Below are 21,332 nucleotides of genomic sequence, written 5' to 3' on the forward strand. Positions count from 1 at the left end.
TTTGAAAGAAATCAAAGGTAGCATTTTTTTATTTGATTTTCGAAGTTTTACTTGTTTTGCCTGACAGCATGTATATGGATATGGGACTGTGTATAAGATAAACGCTATCTAGAAAAACGAATTCTGGGCCACAGTCAGAGGTAGGAGACATCTACTTTACAATGCATGCAAGTTTCGTTGTCGTGGCTTTAATAGCTCGTAAGAGAGGGGGATGCGAATTTACGCAAAATCAGCCAAATTTATGATTTCTTGGTCGGAAACTAAAACGCGGTACAAAGAAAATAATTGCTTCCGGACGTTTTGCGACAAACGTGTTATAAATTAAAATATGTTGAGCCCTCACATGGAACAACTTTTCAGCAATAATTGCCGAAATCGGCAAAGATATGTGTAGTAGAGGCAACTTAGGCAAGACTGCTTGGCAGCGGCGAACTTCAAAATGTTTTTCCCCCCCAGTTATTCTTTTTTTCGAAACATAAGCACTGATTCGCTGCTCCCGCAGGATAAAGGCCAACATATAATATTTCCATGCAAATTAAAAATGTCAACCGGACATACTTGGCTGATCTTACGAGAAATCACCCAATAGCTGCAGTAACATATATGTGTTGAGAACGCTGTATTTGGCAGTGTATAAATTCTCCTGCAGTTGCAACTAATGTTTTATTACCCAAATATACTCAAAAATCGCTCGTTTAATCTATAACAGTCAGTAAAAATTGACTATAAGAACGTTTATATTATGGACAGGTATTAGGAATTAGATGCAGCCGAAGTAAGAGGACAGAGTAGCGACTGACTCAACCAGATATCACGCATTAACTAGAAAGCAAATACAAGCTATAACAATTAACATTCAACAGCTGGAAGTGAAAAGAAAAATATATGCACAAATTGAACACGACAAATTCTATGACGCATATACGAGCCGCAAGTTCTTATTGGAAGCGACTTCATTCCCTAAAGCTAACATACAGCTCATTTTTCAAGCTAGTTTATTTCTTCTTTTACATTACATACATTATTTTTATAGGACTGTACATGTACAGGGTCGACCACATCTAAGGTGAACACCTCATTAGTATTCAAGCCGGTAAAACTACAGCGTTTATTCTACTTCACGAGTGAAATGTTCGTTACACGATGTGTAATCATGGTGTCGATAAACACATTAATGATTTTTCGAATCATGTACTGAATATCAGCTTCTATGATGTCTTGAATACTAATGAGGTGTTCACCTTAGATGTGGTCGACCCTGTACAAGATGATAAATGCTGCACTTCAATTGTTTGTTTATTATTAGATAAAATACGGTGTCGGGTATAATGCCACTGTGAGATGTTGCCCTTGCCCCAATACGCAACAGTTGAATGCTGTAGTGGCATTAGACAGTTTTAGCAGAGCGCGCTTACGCTCCGCTCCGCTCAGATTTGACGCTCTGAGATACTGCAGGGAACTGCGTAGATTTCGCATTTGATAAGCGCGTCTTGGCCGAGACGCGAGCGACGCGCTATCAACTCGGCTGCAAAACGACGAAGAGGCCAAGTAGACACGCTGTCACGCTCCGCTCAGTCGGCTTTGTAGCGGAGCGAGGGATGCGATTTTCGTTCCGCTGCCGATATGAGCATTGTGCGCAAGCGCAATAGCGTTCCCGCTAAGCGGTTGTGTCACATTTGCTAGCATATGCCGGTCTGCGCGGAGCGGACAGCAAGCGCTCAGCTAAAACACTCTATTCATATTCGGTTCAACGATTACAGCACAATGAAGACGGGAGCATGATGAAGCGGCGATGCCCACTAGCATTCCTCTGTCCCGTGTTTCACAGCGAAAGCTGTATATGGCTAGGCGAAACGAAAAACCGTTCGCCACATGTTTCGATAAAGTTCTTCATTGGCTGCGCCGTCTGTTACGTCGTTCTCGACGTCGCACCCAAGCGCGCGCGCACCATTGGCAGCGCCGTTAGTGACGTCGTTCTCTGCGTCGTACCCAAGCACGCACTCTGCCCGCAACGCCGCCTCCTCGGCTCGCCGTTGCCGCATGCGTTCGATATCTCGAGTTAGCTCGGCGTTGTGGTTAGCAGCATCCGCCCGCCATTGGCGCTTGCGTTCCATTTCGCGATTTCAACGTGGAAGTTTCGTCGCAGGCGAAGCCAAAGTGCCGCTCGAGAAACTCCCGCCAAAAGCGGGCGTTGGCCCCGGCGAACGCATTCCCGCCATTGCCACGATCCCGCAACGCCGTCTCCTCGGCTCGCCGTTGTTGCATGCGTTAAATATCTCGAGTTAGCTCGGCATCGTGGTTAGCAGCATCCGCCCGCCATTGGCGTTTGCGTTCCACTATAAACACAAACATGCAACGAATAATTGAGAAACGCTTCAATACAGCGTCGGGATTAACCCACTGCTAAACACTGGGGCCGCACGTTTCAGCTTCGCTGTTTAACCATCTGTACGGAGTTTTTGGGCGGTGATTTTTTATTTATTTACTTTAATCATTCTTTTTTTTTGCACTGTAGCCATAAATGCAGAACTACTTGCATAAATAAATATATTGCTACACTTTATATTGTGCACGTGCTTAGAACCTTTACTCATATGCGTAACACTTTAGTAAAGGACTGTAGAGCATATTATGTAAGACATCGTTCCTTTCGTTTACGTTGGCTTCAAGCAGATGTTACTTCAGCGCCCGCCTGCTTGCTCCATGGCCAAAAAGCCGTCTCGGAAGCCAAGAAACATACTGACGTGCACTGTTGGGCGACCGCTGTGACCGAATTCAAAGACCGCGCCTCAACTTTACGGACACGTGTAGAGCCATTATGTTGTAGTCAGTAGTTTTGTTCGCCAGAGCAGCAACATAGCTTTGTTGTTCCAGCCACTTAGCAGGCAGTGCAGCAGGCATGCCTAGAGAGTTTGCACTCTTGTGCACATTATTTGTTTTCGAAACACCCGCGTTCACGCCATTTATGTACGTCAGATCATGCGACTTTCGGTACAGTGCCTAGAAGTAGAGTGGAGTGTACTAGAATATGGTCGAGTGGGACGAGCGGCTGGGGCGGCGCATGCTTTGCAGTGAGGCGCCCGACGTGGAAAAAATACTGTGGCGGCGCTGCGATCGAAGTGGATTGGGCCGCATCAAGGTCGCGCCGTTGGAAACTGCTGGCGATACTGCTCGGCAGGGTCATTCGCACTACTTCGTGCGCTGGTATTTGCATTCAGACCTCTGAAATGGTGTTCATAATTGAATATGGCATGTATGTATGTCTTAAGAATAAATGCCTTTCTTTCTCTTCATTTTATTTTTTAATGCCTCTCGGTGATTGCGCGTGCATTCCGGCCGCAGTGTCGGCTTTCATTCTAATATGTTATTGTACGGTTCCCTTTGGAGAACAAATATTTTTCTCGTTCTTCAAGCAGCATGTATCTCTCGTGTGTATTGTTCCGCATACAGTTTTCCACCAGTAGGTCTTGCAAAACGCAAACGGAGAAACATATGTAACCTGTAACCCAGCGGGGAGCCTGCGTTGGACCTACTCTAGAGTGACCTAGAATCTAACCCACTCCACCAATCACATTTTGTTTATGACGTTTTTCCATGGAGGTTCCTTCCTCCATGCGTTTTTCTTGGTTCTGCCTTTTTTTTTCTTTCTCTCTCTCCACTGCATTTCTCGACCCAAGTGCGCGCCGATAAACCGATAAACTCCCCCCCCCCCCCCCCCCCCCTTTATCTGGAACGCGTTAGATATGTTCTTATTTAACGAAAAAAAAAAAGCGCTTTGGTGTCATAAAATATAGAGACAAACGCAGACAACAAATAGAAAGCTTCACTGATCAGTGTTAGGAATCGTTTATGGTCTACGCAAAAGCGAAACTGAAACTGCTCAACATAACCAGGTGGAATGGCTAACCTTGAACACTTGAATGCATGCTAAATGGCGTCGATGGCGTCCTCATACCGCGTTCTCTTCCGCCTGGTTAGGCGACCGTTTAACTACATATTCAAGCAAAATAGTTCGCCAACGTCGCAGATAAGTTCGTCGAGTTTTCCACAAGTAACGCAGAGTTTTTGCCAGAAGTTGCCAAGGTGACTGAATTGCTCGTTGGTTTAAACGATTGCGGGCGCACGGCAGCCGTCAGCGTAATCTTGGCCTTGAAAAATTTGTATTATCTAGGCTGCACAGCAAAGCTATTTTCCATGTTGCATGTGCTATAAAGTGTAAACAAGCTGCTGCTCGGTGTGTTCGCGAAAAGCCTCAAGCGAAGGGTGACAGGGGTCATTTCATGTAATCTATACTTTCCGTGCATTCCTTGCAAAAAAACAAACTTGGAACCCGCCATCACTGGGACCATCCAAAGTATCTTTTGGCACTATAGAGGTCTGCTTACTGCTTTAGTGTATTGTGTGAGAGCTGTTCAAGGCCGGAGTGTGAAGCAATGCCAAATCATGTATCTATTTTAGTTTACCACCGTGCGCATTTGACGGACAGGCGCTATGCTGCTGTCCGCACCGCTTTTTAACGAGTAGCAGTCAATGGCAGCGAACGCGCTGTACATTGGCATTCGACGCTTCTTGTGTAGTCATACAACTAAGACGAAGCCAGTGTGTGTTAACATGATTTGCATGCGTTGTGAACATTTTGTGACATAGTTGGGTAATGTTCAAACATTACTGCTGCGCTCTTCGCGGCTTCTCGTGCTTGCTTCTGTGCCAATTGATGCGTGCACTGCCTTATTTCACTTTGTGAGCACGTTTTTGTTTTCGTCACTGTTTGTGGCGTTCGAGAGCAATCAAATTAAAATTAAATTCAGTGGTTTTACGTGCCAAAACCACGATATGATTATACGAGGCACGCCGTAGTGGTGGGAGCAGCCAGGGATGGGATATACGTAAAGCACTCAATTCAGACAAATTCTAATTATGCTTAGAAGTACAAAGAAAAGATTGCCGACGTATTGAACATTAAAATCTGACAACCGTGCGTGTTCAGAATTGCGGAGAACAAGAATTTTTCAATATTGTCGTTTTCTTGGGAGGTTTTATAATGTTCAATTTGGCAGTCAAACAAAATTGTGCCCTTTCTGTTTAAACATTCACATGCTTCACACAGTACTTCAGCATTACACAGTATTGCACTGCCTCATTTACATGTGCAAGATGATTTTTACTGCCAAATGAATTTTATGTATGTTTAAATCCACTTATTGTGCAATGTTTGCATTCTACCTTGAAGGATCAGGTTTTCTATGCTGTGGTTATCAAAATAATGAGTACTGTGGTAAAGAAATATAGTAGTAAACTTAACATTTTTGTTAGTGTATGCAGAAAGCATTAAGAGAACATTCCACATTCTGCAATACGTGCAAAGGAGGAAAGTGATTAGTGAAAATTTTTCTGTTAAGCTCTTATTGCCTTGCTAAAGAAAAGCATTTGAATTGCACTTCAATGTACTTATATGTGAAGTTAATTAAAGGGACACTAAAGGGAAAAATTATTTCTTCTGTATCAGTAGATTACCCTTCCACACTACCGAAAACACCACTCTTACCACGAGAAGCCGCTTGGTAAGCCAGAAACAAAAAACACAAAGGCGAGTGTCGACGCCACCTTGAAGTTCCTGCACCAGCTCACCGTGACGTCATAGATTTTGACAGTCTTCTAGGTCTCAGTTAATTCTTTAGTGGTAAAGATTGACTACATTGTGTTCTAAAGGAGGCCAAGACTGAATATGGCAAGTGTCGCAAACTTTTACTGAGCCAACGTGGCCCAAATACGAAAAATTACTTTAGAAGTCGTGACGTCACACTGTAGTGCTGATGTTGGGGGGTTGCGCGCGAAATTAAACAAAACATTTGCGTTGAGATTCATTTTCTCTTCTAATAATTGTCCTATTGCAGTGCAATTAATGACAGCAGAGTTTTTGAAGAATACTTTATCAGTCTAAGTTGATTTGTTTTGCTTTAGTGTCCCTTTAAAACACCTAAAATTATTTTTACACGATCTGCTACCCCTTCATGGAATATGTGGTACAAAAAACTATGACAGGTATCTAGTGCAAAAGAATGCCTTTATTTACACACATTTTCGTGCTGGCCTTTGACATGGGTGGCAAACCATCTCACATCCTATGGCAACCTGTAAAAAAGTTGGTATTGCAAAGATGACTCCAATTGGTGCACATGAATGTATGGGGACACCACAGTTTCTTGGAGCATTCAGTCAGCCTTGCACTGTTTCCTGAGAAATGGTGACATGTCTACATGTTATTTTTGGGCGCACGCACGCGCACACACACACAAATATGTGTGTGTGCGTGTGTGTGTGGAACATAAAAAAAATAAGATATATATATGTGTGTGTGTGTGTGTGTACTGACATCTGGCATTTATGTCCATATATTCAGTGCAAACAACATGCTCCTCAGTTTTTGCTGTGAAATCGTCTTTATGTCTACATTTAGAAAATTTTAATTGTTAAAGTTCACCTCATTTCGCACCTGGAACCGCAAAGCATGCCTCACAGTGCAACCTGTCTGTGACGTAGTGGGGCAGCATAAAATGAATCACCATACTGCAAGTTCACTCGGGAACTGTGCAGTGTGAGAAGTGGGACGGTAGCTTCATTTTATGCCACCCTCTTGTGTTCAAATAACTGGCTGTCAGGTTATTACTGCTGTGACATTATTCCTTAATCACCTCTTGAGTGCCAAACTTCTACAAATGTTTATTGTGAGTTCAGCTGCTTCTTACATTTAAAGCTGAATGGCGCTACCACAAGCTATACATCAGTAGGACTGACTGTTGGGTAGTTCGTCTATCATGTTTGGAAAACTTAGCGCAAGAAATTTAGACACAGGGAACAGACGAAGATGAATACTGCGTCGGTATCCAAATTTATTGCACTACGTTTTCCAATCAACAAGCTATATAGTCTTCTGTTTGCTGTTGCTGTAAATGTGTGCCGCTACCATGTTTCACCGCAGGACATGCTTGTAGTATGAGATAGTGTACCAATGTCATTGCCTTTTCTCGTAAACCAGAAATGCTGCAGTAAGGACCGAATCAGCCAGAGTGCATGCATATATAGGGACAATATGTTAGCCAAATCATTCAGTTTGGCGACTGATAGTGGTGTTCTGCTTTTTATCTATGCATAAACGTTTTTGTTTTCTGGGCACAGCTTTACCCATAAAATATTGCTTTCAATGTATTTGACTACTTTCTCTGCCTCCCATCATGCCTGGTGTCACCACTGTGGGGAATTATATTGTGTGTTTAAAACTGGCATTGATGGAAACACATATAAATTTGTGCCGGGTGGCAAAGATTAGTGCGAACAACTAAATTTGCTTGAAGATATTTTGCAGTTTTTAAATATCTCTAGCTGTCGATGAATAACTATTCCCACAAACTATTCATTTCATATGTTACATTTGATGTCATGATAATGTGTGTTATTCTGAAGTCCAGAAAGCTCCACACACACACAAAAAAAAAAAAATGAAGCAAGCAGTCCATGAATAAGAAGCTGGTACAGATAATAATGTGCTGCCTTATGGACTGCATAAACTGTACCTTGTCTAGTATGGCTATGTGGCTAACATGTTGCTTCTGTTTCTTTTCTTCTCATGTAGCTGCAAGAGTGCCATGCTAGCAGGATTGCTGTCACTTCTTGGGCTGCAGGAGCGTGAACCAGAGGACCCACTCATTCACACAATCAAGCTTGGTATTCTGAACCTGCAGAGACAAGATTTTAACAAGGCTGAGTCAATGCTTCATATAGCTCTCAAGATGGCTCAAGAGCGGGAAGACAGCCAGGTAATTGAAACGAGAAAGGCAAATAGCAGTGACTGAAAACAGAGTGGAACTTCATTTGTGCATGGTGTTTTCATTGCGCTGCTTAACTGAGCACCTGCAGCCAATGTGATAACTTTTCTGCTCTGCAGTCTTGCACCATGGATTCACAAACATTTTTATGTGGTCTCCAGTCCAAGAAACCAGACATCTTAATTAATGTAATAAAATGCAGCAGAAAAATCAAGTGCACTGCTGTAAGCATAAACTAAGTATATAACGTCCTGTTCACTCTTATGTCTAGTAGGAAACAGCAGTTGGTCTTGATACTGTTCCCAAACCTGTCCCAATCTGTAACACAGGCCCTCTTAAAATGGTTTAATGGTATTGGGACACTGGCAGGATGCTATAAAGAGCCCCTCACCAGACCACATAGCAAATTTTGGGTTATATGCTGGAAGTTGTTACGTGCCCTCTAAAGAGTGTACTAACGCAATAATTTTTCAAATTAGTTCATTAATAGCGGAGATATAAATATTTGAAGTACCGCGAACCCATGATTTCAGGAGGCGAGTGTCAGCGCCAACATAGTGTTAGGATCGGCCTGGAATTCGACCTCTCAAGTGTGGGAAATGTTCCAGCTCACTTTTCTATGTCGAGGTAATTGCCCTCATCCCCGAAAAAGCGTCGCCTCTATGGCCCCTGCCATGTCCCGAGCTGACACGGGTAACCAGCAGGCCACGAAGGGGAGGAGGCCATCGCCTTCACAACTTGACAAGGGCACACGAGACTGCGCCGAACATGCAGGCACTGGCACCTGCGTGTTCAGCTCAGTTGTAAGCAGTCAGTTTACATTCCTTTGTTGCATTTTTTAAAGTTTAAAGTTTAAACCCAGTTTCCGAAGTGCTTTCCCAGAGATGTGATTATGTATGTCATGTATATCTTGACATACATGCCATGACACGCTTCTGATGTCATTGATGTCATGACATGGGTGCCTGCAGTCTTGTCATTCATGCCATGATGAACATGACACGTCATGCAATCTGTCATGCATGCATGTGTGGCGACACACTGCGCACAAACCGGCGCAGCCTCCGCTTCGCCACTTGCTAGCCCGGCGTGACACGGCTGCATGCTGCACCACGCCTCCGATAAGGGACAGCGCCACCGTAGTGTCACTGGAGGCTTACGTCACCGACGTTGGATATAAACCCAAGCTGCCAAGCTCGAAAAATGCTTCCTTTGCTACCCGTTCGAGCGCAGCGGTGGTATGCTCGCCCCGCCGCTGCTACTACGCTAATAAACAGTCGTTATGTTTCGTGTTGGGATGCGTCCTTCCATCGACACGGCATCCCACACATGTAATTCATATTCTGATATCGTCATCATCATCAGCCTATATTTATGTCCACTGTAGGACAAAAGAAGGCCTCTCCCTGCGATCTCCAATTACCTCTGTCTTGCGCTAGCTGATTCCAACTTGCGGATGCAAATTTCCTAACTTCATCACCCCACCTAGTTTCCTGCCGTCCTTGACTGCGCTTCCCTTCTCTTGGTATCCATTCTGTAACTTTAATGGTCCACCGGTTATCTGTCTTACGCATTACATGGCCTGCCCAGCTCACTTTTTTTCGCTTGATGTCAACTAGAATATCGGCTATCCCCGTTTGTTCTCTGATCCACACCGCTCTCATCGTGTCTCTTAACGTTAGGCCTAACATTTTTCGTTCCATCGCTCTTTGTGTGGTTTTTAATTTGTTCTCGAGCTACTTTGTTAACCTCCAATTTCTGCCCCATATGTTAGCACGGGTAGAATGCAATGATTGTACACTTTACTTTTCAACAACAGTGGTAAGCTCCCAGTCAGGATTTGGTAATGCCTGCCATATTGATATGACGTGTCTAGACAATAAATAACTACATGGTGACTGTAGAAAATGGAACGTTTATTACGCGCTCGGCAGTCGCTCTAGGTTGCCTGCCACCGACACATCATCATCTTCCCCCTACAGATTGAGACGGACAGGGGCTCTGCGTTGGCGAGTAGACCTTTGGAGTGAAGTCTCTGGGCCAGGGGCTTCATCTGCTGGCATACTTTGGTTTCTCGACTCTGAGGAGGCCTCATGTCTTTGCATATCAAGACCTGACGGTCCTGGCATCGTGTTGTAGTTTGTCTGTTGATCTTGTTCTATTGGTTGATCCTGCAGTGGTACTTCTCATCTTCGCACTTGATCGAGATCATTCTTGCTCCCTGTTGTTCCCACACTGTAGCCGGTATCCATTTGGATCTCGTCCAGCTTCAGGTCCAAACATGTTGACCCTGTTGCCAATTCTGTGTACTGTTCTCCTGGCGCTCTGCGTTTCTTGTTTGCTGGTTCGGCGTGATGCAGTCTATCTTCCTTCTTATTGGATATCCAAATAGTAACTCTGCCGGAGACTTGCCTTCTTTGAGAGGGGTTCGTTGGTATGTGTATAAGAATCTGGAGAGTCTTGTCTGTAATATGCCCTGTTTCGTTTTCTTTAGTCCTTCCTTGTCTGTGCGAACTGCCCTTTCTGCCAAACCGTTGGACTGTGGATGATATGGGGCCGTGGTGAGGTGCTGTATTTGATTCCTATCCATAAAGTCTCGGAAAAATGCACTGGTAAACTGCGTCCCATTGTCGGTTTCTATGGTTCTGGGCAGACCGAACCTCGCAAAGATGACTCCTAGGGCGTCCACAGTTGTTTCTGACGTGGCTGACTTCAGAGGCAGCGCTTCGATCCATTTAGTTGTTGCGTCTACTGCGACTGATATCATGTGCCCCTCCAATGGTCCTGCGAAATCTAGATGCAGGCGGCTCCATCTTTCGTTCAGGACTGGCCATGGTACTGGCGTATGTCGTGGAGGCATTGGTGCGACTTCTATACAGACGGCACAGGCTCGTGCTAGGCGTTCAATTTCTGCATCCACGTTTGGAAACCAGAACAAGGATCTTGCTATCTTTTTCATAGCTGCCATCCCCGAGTGATTCTCGTGTAACACATTTAAGACAGGTTTGATTTCAGCAGTAGGTATGACAATTCAATGTACCCAGAAGATAAAATCCTGCGTGATCGTCAGTTCTTGTCTCTTGCTGAATAGGGACGGTATCAGCTGTTGGTACTCCCCTAAAGAATTCGGCCAACCTTGAACAATCCACTGTTTGACTTGTTGCAAAGTAGGATCCAAGTCCGTCAGCTGTACTAGGTCCCGTGCTGCGATAGCTTTGCTTGTTAGGAAGTCTGTCTACAGCACATACTCCGGGTTTTCTTGCAGGCCCTTAGGTTCTTCACTGGTTGGAAGTGGCAACCGGCTCAGTGCACCAGCATTGACGTTGTCTGTACCCTTGCGGTACTCGAAGACAAACTGATAATTGTCCAGCAAGAGGGGGCCCATCTTTGTATCCTGGCTGCCTTCATGGGGGGAATGGCTTTGTTCGGATTGAAGAGACCCGTGAGCAGTTAGTCACCAAGACAAATTTGTTTCCGTACAAATTGTCTTTAAACCTGGTCACCCCAAAAACAAGTGCCAACGCTTCTTTTTCCAGTTGCGAATAGTTTCGTTCTGCTTGATTTAACATTCTGGAACGGAATCCTATGGGGTAGTCGATTCCATTTACCCGGTGAGAGAGAACAGCGCCAACTCCTACTGCCGATGCGTCACATTCCAACCTCAATGGTTTTTTTCGGGTCGAAGTGGGCTAGAAACTTCGAAGTCTGGATGGCTTCTTTCACGTGCTTGAAGGCTGTCTCTTGTTTGTTACGGCACTCCCATGCGGCGCCCTTCTTCAGCAGGTCGTACAGTGGAGCCAGGTGGGTGGCCAAATTAGTCAAAAACTTGGCATAGTAATTAATTAATCCTAGAAATGCCTTGAGTTCTGTCACCAAAGTCGGCGTCGGGGCCCTTATGACAGCTGCTATGTTGTCATCCTTGGGCTTGAGGCCAGAAGCATCCACACGGTGACCCAGAAAGGGGACTTCTTTTTGGCGAAATCTGCATTTGTTGCGGTTCAGTCTAAATCCATTCTCTCGTAACTGCTGGAGCACTTGTCTTAGTAGTGCGAGGTCATTTTTCTTCTCTGCTGTGATATCGTCGAGGTAAAATTGGACACCTGGCAGATCCCTGAAGAGCAAGTCCATTCGTCTTTGAAAGATGGCTGGCGCTGAACTTGCTCCAAAAGGAAGTCTGTTAAAGCAGAATAGGCCCTTGTGGGTGTCAATTCTTTAGCCTTGTCGTCCAAGGGTAGTTGATTATAAGCTTGTGTCAAGTCAAGAGTGGTGAATACTTCGCTGCTGCTTAGCCGTGCAAAATGTCTTCTACCCGTGGAAGGGGATATTGTTCAGTAACCGTAGCTGTGTTCAGCGTGAGGCGGAAATCTCCACAAACGTGGATGGATTCATCCGGTTTCACAACAGGCACGACAGGTGTGGCCCATTCCGCAGTTGTTAGTGGTGATAAGATGCCGTCTACCACCATTTGGTCCAACGCTTCCGAAACCTTGTCCACCAAGGCATTAGGTAGGGAGCGAGCCTTTGAGTTGGAATTTCATGGGTGGGCCGGTGAATTTTCCAAGTCCAGAGGCAAATACATCGCTGAATTCATCCAGTAAAGTATGTAGAGCTTTATCCGATTGTGCTTGAATCATTGATACCAGGTTGGGTTTCAGCATTGCTACCCCAGATTGGTTGAAGGCTTTTATAATCTCTCTTCCGCAAAGTGCCGGGCCAGGGGATGTCGATTACGACTAAAGATACGGCGACCATCTGTCCATCACATGACGCATTCATACGTACTTGACCTGCTACAGGAAGCTCTCCCAAAAAACAAGATAATCTGAACAGTCATGTTCGTTAATGGCGGCCAATGACGTCGATGCTGCCAAAACACCGATGCGGAGACGACGCTAACTGGCAATCCGGTATCCACGATCATGTGAAGTGGCACCCCATTCCAGACAATTTCCTTAAAAACAGGATTCACCTTGTCTCTGTTGCTGTCTTGATGTGCCACAAGAGTATAAAGTGCTTCGTGGTCGGTTGATCGGTCATCGGCATTCGCCAACATGGCGTAGGTACCGCGAGGCTTACCTCGCGTTCCAGAACGGCACACCCGGGCAATATGTCTGCGCCGACCACTCTTCTGACATATGGTTTGTTGATGAAAACACGCTTCTTCGGAATGTGTGTCACCTCCGCATCTCTGGCATTTTCGAAGACACTGCTGAAAACTTCCTTCTTGAGACGGCATTCTCGTATAATGGACCACACTCTGGTCCGAGGCGTGCATGTTTCTGGCGTTTTCGCTCGCGTTCTGTGCCAAAATGACAAAGTCTTCTGCCTCCGACAAAGTCAAATCACGTTTGGTGAGTAAATGCCGCCGGACATCTGCATCTGCAACTCCGCAAACGATTCGATCTCTGAGTATACGCTGTAGAGAGATTCCAAAATTGCACTGTTCGGCCAGACGCCGTATCTGCAATGAAGTCTTGTACTCTTTCACCGGGTTGCTGCGTCCGCATAAAAAATGCGTAACTTGCGGCTATCTCATTGACTTCCGGCGTGTAATAATCCTGCAAATATCCAATGGCTTCTTGATAGGTAAGGGTATTGACTTGCCTTGGGTGACATCGTCCTTTAATGACCCTTACCGCCGCGTCGGGCAACGAAGATATCAAGATGGCGCGTCGCTTCATCTCGTCGGTTATTTCTTGCACTTCCAGGTACGCCTCGAGTCGAATCTTGAAGGTCATCCATGTGTTCTCGATGCCATCGAACACGGGTGGTTTTCTGAGGCTCATCCTTCCTTGCATTGTTAACCCGTTACGTTCGGCTTCTTCCTCGTTGCCACTGATACGTCGCGTCTAGACAATAAATAACTACATGGTGACTAGAAAATGGAACATTTATTGCGTGCTCCGCAGTCGTATATACAGGGTGTCCCAGCTAAAAGTAGCCAATGTTTTAAGAACGACGTAGTGTGCTAGGAGGCTCAAACCAACTCAGTAGGGTTGAGAGAGAGAGATAAAACTTTATTGTGTCCATGATGGGGTCTGGGGGCGGCGAGGGTTGGGAGACTAACCCCCAGGCCTCCCCTTCCTCAGACGGCGGCCAGCCCTTGCTTCCTAGCGGCGTCTTCGGCCATCCAGACGGCCCAGAGCTGCTCTTCTGGGTCCAAGCTGAGCAGCAAAGTCTTCCACTGCTCGGCCATAGTTATGATGCGTGTAGTGTTAGTGCGGTGGGTGTTGGTGGGTGTAGCTTTCGGGCATGCCCAGATGATGTGATCGAGGTCAGCGCGGGCCTCGCAGGCTTTGCAGAGTGGGGAGTATGCATCGGGGTAAATTCGGTGGTATAGCATGAGGTTTGGGAAAGTTCGCGTCTGAAGTAGTCGCCAAGTGGTGGATTGTGATTTATTCAGTGTTTTGTGTGCTGGGGGGTAGCGTAATCGCTCTCTGCAGCAGTGGAAGATTTCTCTGAATGTGACCATGCGGCCGCGTGCGTGACCGCGGTGCAGAACTAAGAGCTCGTCAGGATCGGAAGACGCAGGAGACGGAATGATGCGCCTGGTGTGCGAAAGCTCAGGCGGCATCGTGAGCGGCTTCATTTCCAGCCAGACCCAAATGACCAGGGGCCCAGATGATCTGTACGTGGCGTTGCCTTAAGGCGGGAGTGCCGGAGAGTATTTTCTGTGCTTGGGGTGCTATGAGTCCTCTTGTGTAGTTGCGAATGGCCGTTTTTGAATCGCTTATGATGTAGTGCGCATTGGTAGAGGCATAGGCCAAGGCGATGGCCGTTTCCTCTCCTTCTTCGAGTTGAGTGGCGAGTATTGATGCGGCCGCGGCGAGGCGGTACTGCGAGCCCGCGACTACGGCGACCGCCATGGCGTTCCTGGCGGGGGTATTCTGCGGTGTCCACGTAGGCTACATCTGCGGCTTGGTCGTTGAGGATCGCATGTCCTAGTCTGTGGTATTTTTTTTTCGTTTTGCAAAATCAATTAATTAGCATAAACTAATTGCCTAACTTTTTAAATATTGGCTTCTCCAAGAAAGTGCCAATACGAAAGTTGTAGATCACATTTAAAAATGGCTGACTGATGTGTTTGCAATTAAGTACCATTGATGGAGTGTCTTGTAATTGCCTTTAAAGAAAGCCCACGAAATACAAAAACAACAGCGCCACTATTTCAGTGCACCAAACGACCGATCAAGAAACGAAATCCGTGTATCTGTACAGCGGTTCCGAGACGGGCTTGGCATTTCCGGTGGCCGCAAAGTACGCGCCAGCAACTGTTGCTAGTAAGATATGATAGCAAATAGAAGAACATGACAACAGCATTTTCCTTCCCGCCGCGGTCAACAGTTACTCAAGCCCGAGCTTCTTTTTTTTTTTCTTCTTGCCTTGTGTGTTCGGGCGTCAGTCTACAAGTGGAGCGAATGATATGTTTATGCCACGTCACGTCGAAGCGCGATACACCATCATCGCCGCCGCTCGTTCTGTGCACCCGATCGCGGCAGGGCACACGAGTGAGTCTCGAAAAATGGCATGCAAACAATGTCCTTTACTTATCGCTCGTTTGGGGGCACTGAAATAGTGGCGCTATCACGCAGTTGTTTTTGTATTTCACGGGCTTTCTTTAAAGGCAATTAACAAGACGCTCCATCAATGGTACTTAATTGCAAACACTAGTCAGCAATTTTTAAATGTGATCTACTACTTTTGTATTGGCACTTTCTTGCTGAAGCCAATATTTTAAAAGTTAGGCAATTAGTTTATGCTAATTAATTGACTTTGCAAAACGAAAAAAATACCGCAGACTAGGACAAGCGATCCTCAACCTCACTGAGTTGGTTTGAGCCTCCTAGCACACTTCGTTGTTTTTAAAACATTGGCTACTTTTAGCTGGGACACCCTGTATAGGGGTTGATGACGTACACGTCACGTGCTCTAGGTTGCCAGCTGCCGACACATCACATATGCACCCCAACCCAATTTTATTCTTCTGTAAATTTCTTTCTCATGATCAGGGTCCCCTGTGAGTAACGGACCTAGATAAACATACTTCATTACAGACTCTAGAGGCTGACTGGCGATCCTGAATTCTTGTTCCCTTGCCAGGCTATTGAACATTATCTTTGTCTTCTGCATATTAATCTTCAACCCCACTTTTACACTTTCTCGCTTAAGGTCCTCAACCATTTGCCTTAATACATCATGGATAACAGGAGTTGTTATTATGGCAGTAGCTGGACTCCCTTCATGTTTCTGCTGATGTTCAGAAAATCGCTTCCTAGTCTCCACTCTACTGTGTTTAGTTTTCTTTATTTCCTCAACACATTATTCTTGGCTTTGACCATCAAAACTTCTTTGGTACAGTCAAACCTTGGTATAACGAACATGGATATAACAAGTTTGTGAATTGCATTCGAATTAGGCGTTTGTCTTGCCATGGCTGCTGCTGCAAGTGATTTTATTCTTTTTCTAAGCAACCGCACTGTACCATTTAACTCCTCGTTCTGCTTTACCTGCCATCATGCCCACGAATGCTGAGTTAGCAAAGCACATTGTGCAGCTCGAAGACTGGTCTGAAAGTAGACTAGAAGAAGTAGCTACGAAACTTATTGACAAGTGCAAACTCAAATTACAAGCATCTGAACCTGATGTACTAAAACTTAAGGCGGAAGTTGAAAGCCTTGTGTCAGGCATCAATGGACTCAATGCACTCCTTGAAGAACTGCAAACAGAGAACGCTGCTCTTGTTGCCGCCAGCAAGGCACTGAAAAAAACAAAGTGAATCACTGACTGTCTGTGTGTTTGAACTAGACCAATACTCGAAACTCAACAATTTCGAACTAAAAGGAATTCCATGCTCTCATGGGGAAGACAGTGCTGCCATGGTGAAGGCTGTAGCTACTAAAATCAACTGTACCATCGACGACTCAGACATTGACCTCATTCACACTAAGACAGACTCAAATAAAAACATTATTGCACACTTCTGTTCTCAGGATAAAAAACAAGAATCTCTAAGCAAGGCTTGTAAGTCTAAGCTTCACACGATTGACCTCGGTTTTCCTGGCCCTCGCCACAACTCAGTGTTTGTAAATGATCACCTGACCCCTGACAACAAAAGGCTGTTCGCCAAGGCTCTTCACTGAAAAGGGAAAAGGAATGGTTATATCTTTGTACAGGCAATTGTCAGATTAAAGCAAGGCAATGAAATGATAGCAGAGTTTGTCACATTCGCACTGAGGCTGACCTTTCAGTCTTTCGGTAGATTTGAGCACCTTCTCTAGCTTTCCTATCAACTTAACCCCGCCACATCTTGTCGTATTTTTACATTGATAAACTGAAATGCTTTTAAAATAATTCCTGTGTATCAGCAATACATTTTAACTCTCGAAGCCTTAAAAAAATTATGATGACATTAACGCCTTCCTGCTCTCCTTTTCTTTGGTCTACATGTCAGAAACATGGCTTTTGCCAGACGATAAAAACTTGTTCGGCCTTCCATGATACGCGTCAGAATACTATTATCGTTCATCAAGCAGTCACGGTGGCACAGCCATCTTCATTTCACCCACCATATCTTACAAACGCTGATCTGACCTTAATATTGCTGTGGATAACTGCGAATCTGTCTGGATAGAACTAGAAGAGCCATCATTGCCTCCTAAAGCTTACAAATTTTTTATTCTTGGTTGTGTCTACCGTTCGTGTTCATTGTCAATTTCTGAGTATTGTTCGAGTTTCAACGCACTTTTCGAAAATTTATCATTAGTGCACAAGAATGTAGTTATCATGGGTGAACTGAATGTTAATATGCTTGATGATACCAGTTCTAATTGCACTGAGTATGTTAATTGTTCTTTAGGTTTTGGTTATGAATCTAATCACACTTCCTACTAGATGTATTCCTGGACACAGTAGCACACCCATTGATCATGTCCCTTTGAATTTTCTGTCACCTGACCACTGTGGTGTACTTGAAGTAAATATCACTGATCATTATCCCATTTTCTTATGGACATTTTATGCATAATTGTGCTGTCAAGTTAACAAAATCCATTCTAAACAAAGATGAGTTTATCAAACGTATAGCCGACATTGACTGGTCTTATGTTGAAACATATGCCAACGTTAAAATAGCATTTCATTAATTTTCTTTACTCATTAGAAAAGGCCTTTTCGAGTCTTCTAAATTTGTGAAATGTCAGAAAAACCATCCAGTTTCCCACAACCCTTGGTTAACAAACAGCCTATTGTAGTACATGTGCAAGAAAGAAAACATTTATAACAAAGTCAAGCACCGTCCTTATACTAACATTAGATTGAAATCCCATAACATTCTTTATTCTAACACATTTAATAGACTATTGAAAGCAGCTAAAAAGAATTATTATGAAGCAAAGATAACACATGCTGGTAATAACTCCAAAGAACAATGAAAAATAACTCCTTTTTAAACAATAATACGTCTGAAGTGACTGTCGCTGAACTTCAGTCTTCAGGCCGGGTTTTCGATCAGCCTTTTGACATTGCAAACGAGTTCAGTTCATCCTTTCGCAGTCAAGCCCCTAGTGCTCCTGTGACTGTCGAGTAATCTTTCACGCATTCTTCATAGTCGTTCTACCACCTCTTTCACACAAGCCCTAATGAAATAATGTACATTATAAATAAACTAAAAGTCACTGATGCTGGGCCTGATGAAATTTAACCATGTAACTTTAAATTAATTGCTCACCACATTTCTGTTCCCCTTTCGCGCATTATCAGTTTAATTATTAAGTCTGGACCATTTCCATTGCAACTAAAAACAGGCTAAAGTTATCCCAGTGTTAAAAAAAGGCAACAGAACATGCATCTCAAATTATTGTCCTATTGCTATTTTCTCATTTTGAGTAAAATACTAGTTGAGAAGTGTATCGAGCGACGCCTAACTAAATACTTATCTAAATTCGCCATTTTAGCTCCCCATCAGTTCGGCTTCTTATCAGCTTTTTCTACTGATCTTGCTTTGCTCACTTTTACTGATCACATTAAAAAAGCTATTGATGCTGGTAAATTTGCAGGAGCTTTATTCATTGATCTACCAAAAGCTTTTGATTCTCCCGCAAGGGCACCTTGAGTATCAAGGTGATGGTGCTTGGCGCCACCACGGACCCTTAGCCCCCATACCGAAGCTGTCATCCGCACCGTGGCGAAAGGTTTTGAGGTGAAGGGTAGAAACCATGAACGGTGGCGGTCGGGGCCATGGTCAAGCTCCGGCCGATGGGCTCTTCGTCTGTGTACCAGGCGACGAGCCCCGGGACCTTCCTGTGAATAAGACGGTGAAACACAGGTGACATTCTAGGAACCGTCGGCATATCCATATCGCATGAGTACTTTTTCTTCCAAAAAACCCGATCGGTCCCTGAAAAGGGGCCGCACCGAAGACATGTTAGACAAAACTCGAACTCAATGTGATCACTTCACACGCTTCCTGATTATACACTCTCTTGTAGACAATGACTCTGTTGCTGCAATGTCCGTTTTTGTTATCGCTAGGACCCTTGAGAAGCTGATAGGCAAAAACTATGAAGCAAAGAAACTGTCATCCGGTGATCTTCTTGTTGAAGTGTCAAAGAAAGATCATTCCGACATCCTCCTCAAGCAAAAGCAGTTCGCCCACTTACAGGTGTCCGTTACCCCCCATCGCAGTCTAAACACAGTTCAAGGCGTCATATCAGAACGTGATCTGATCCGCGAAACAGAATCTGACCTCCTCGATGGCTTCAGAGATCAAGGTGTCATCGCCCTACGCCGCATCACCATAAGGCGAAACGGTGAAGATGTAGTGACACCCCATATCGTCTTGACGTTTAATCGTTCCCGTCTACCAGACGCTGTGAAAGCAGAGTTTATTCACTGCAAAGTCCGCCCCTATGTCCCAAACCCGAGAAGATGCTTCAAGTGCCAGAAGTACGGACACGGATCCAACACATGTCGCGGAAAACTCACCTGTGCAAAGTGTGGTGCTCACGAGCATCCAACCGAAAGTTGCAGTGCCACTCAAACAGAATGTCCCAACTGTCATGGGCCGCACGCTGCGTACTCGCGAACCTGTGAAATGTTCCAAAATGAGAAAAAAATAATTCAAATCAAGGTAACCGAAAACATAACATTCCCTGAAGCCCGGAAGAAGCTCTCGCTTCTCTCCGCAAGATCCTACGTTGACGCAGCGCGCCGGGGGGCCGGGCGGCGTCTAGTTACGGTGGGCACGCAGTACAGCTTTGCTGATGCGCGCCTTTCTCGGCCCCCCAGCAAGCAGCCATCGGCTGCACCAACCTTCCAAGTTCCAGAGGTCAACTTCTCACACTCCTCTGGAACAACACAGACAACTGAGAGGGAGTCTACCCTTCTTGACAAACCCTCATCCGCTTCCGAGTCTCCGCCGGAAGCAATGGAAGTGACCCCGGGATCCTCGGTGTCTCCGACGCTGAGAGAGTCCCCCAAAGAGAGGCGGAGTTTTCTAGACCGCCTCAAACAGAAAAAACATCCGCCAGTCAAGCCGCCTAACAAAGGCGGTGACACTTGAATAACTCGTCCCCTTATCACTCGCAAAATGGCTGCTGAGAGCATTATACACTGGAACTGCCGAGGGCTACTCAGGAATCTGGATGACATATATGAAATACTTGCACAATACCAACCAAACATACTTTGCCTCCAGGAAACACACTTAAACCCAACACGCACAAACTTTCTCAAAGAATATGCAGTATACCGGAAAGACAGGCAAGGCACTGCCCACTCATCGGGTGGCGTCGCTATTGTTGTGCAGAACACAATTCCCTGTCAGAGTATCACACTAGTTACTGATTTAGAGGCAGTGGCAATACGGGCTCTAACTTTTGGTAGAATAATAACTGTATGCTCCCTATATATTCCTCCGGACCATCACCTATCCGTCCAAGAATTTGAAAAACTTATTGACCAGCTCCCGGATCCATTCATGTTGGTTGGAGATTTCAATGCACACCACCCACTATGGGGATGTTCAAGAGTTGATTCCCGAGGTGCACTAATCGAAAAATTTCTATTGTCCTCCGGTTCCTGTATATTTAATAAAAAAGACCCAACATATTTTAATTTAGCACACAACTCATACACAGCAATAGACCTTGCTATTGGCTCTCCGGTGCTCTTGGCAACCACTGAGTGGGCTGTTATCGATAATCTGTACGGAAGCGACCATTTTCCTGTTTGCTTAAAACACACAGGAAACATAAATATGGTTGTAAATAATCATAGGAAATTTAAAGAACAGGCTGCTGATTGGAAGAAGTTCCGAGAACTCTCAAAACTGCCCAGTTCTCCAATCGTAGACCTAGGGATAGACGAATTACAATCCATGATCACTCTGCATATTATAGAAGCCGCACAGAAGTCAATCCCACAGACATCAAATAAGACACAAAACAAACGTAGGCCATGGTGGAATGCGGAGTGCAAGAATGCCCGTGAGAACCAAAACAAAGCATGGTC

At 45.0% G+C, this 21,332-nt stretch overlaps 1 protein-coding gene across 1 annotated transcript in view; it reads left to right on the forward strand.

Annotated features, from left to right (window-relative positions):
• Nucleotides 1-3,894: 3,894 nt before the first annotated feature.
• LOC119436215 (tetratricopeptide repeat protein 19 homolog, mitochondrial) overlaps nt 3,895-21,332 on the forward strand; it is a 31,270-nt gene continuing 13,832 nt past the window's right edge. Inside the window, exons 1-2 of the mRNA XM_037702999.2 lie at nt 3,895-4,083; nt 7,631-7,814. Coding sequence (XP_037558927.1) covers nt 3,932-4,083; nt 7,631-7,814 — 336 coding nt within the window. The 5' untranslated portion in view covers nt 3,895-3,931. The remainder of the gene's footprint in view (nt 4,084-7,630; nt 7,815-21,332) is intronic.

The sequence above is a fragment of the Dermacentor silvarum genome, chromosome 1 (genome assembly GCF_013339745.2).
Source record: "Dermacentor silvarum isolate Dsil-2018 chromosome 1, BIME_Dsil_1.4, whole genome shotgun sequence".
NCBI lineage: Eukaryota > Metazoa > Arthropoda > Arachnida > Ixodida > Ixodidae > Dermacentor > Dermacentor silvarum.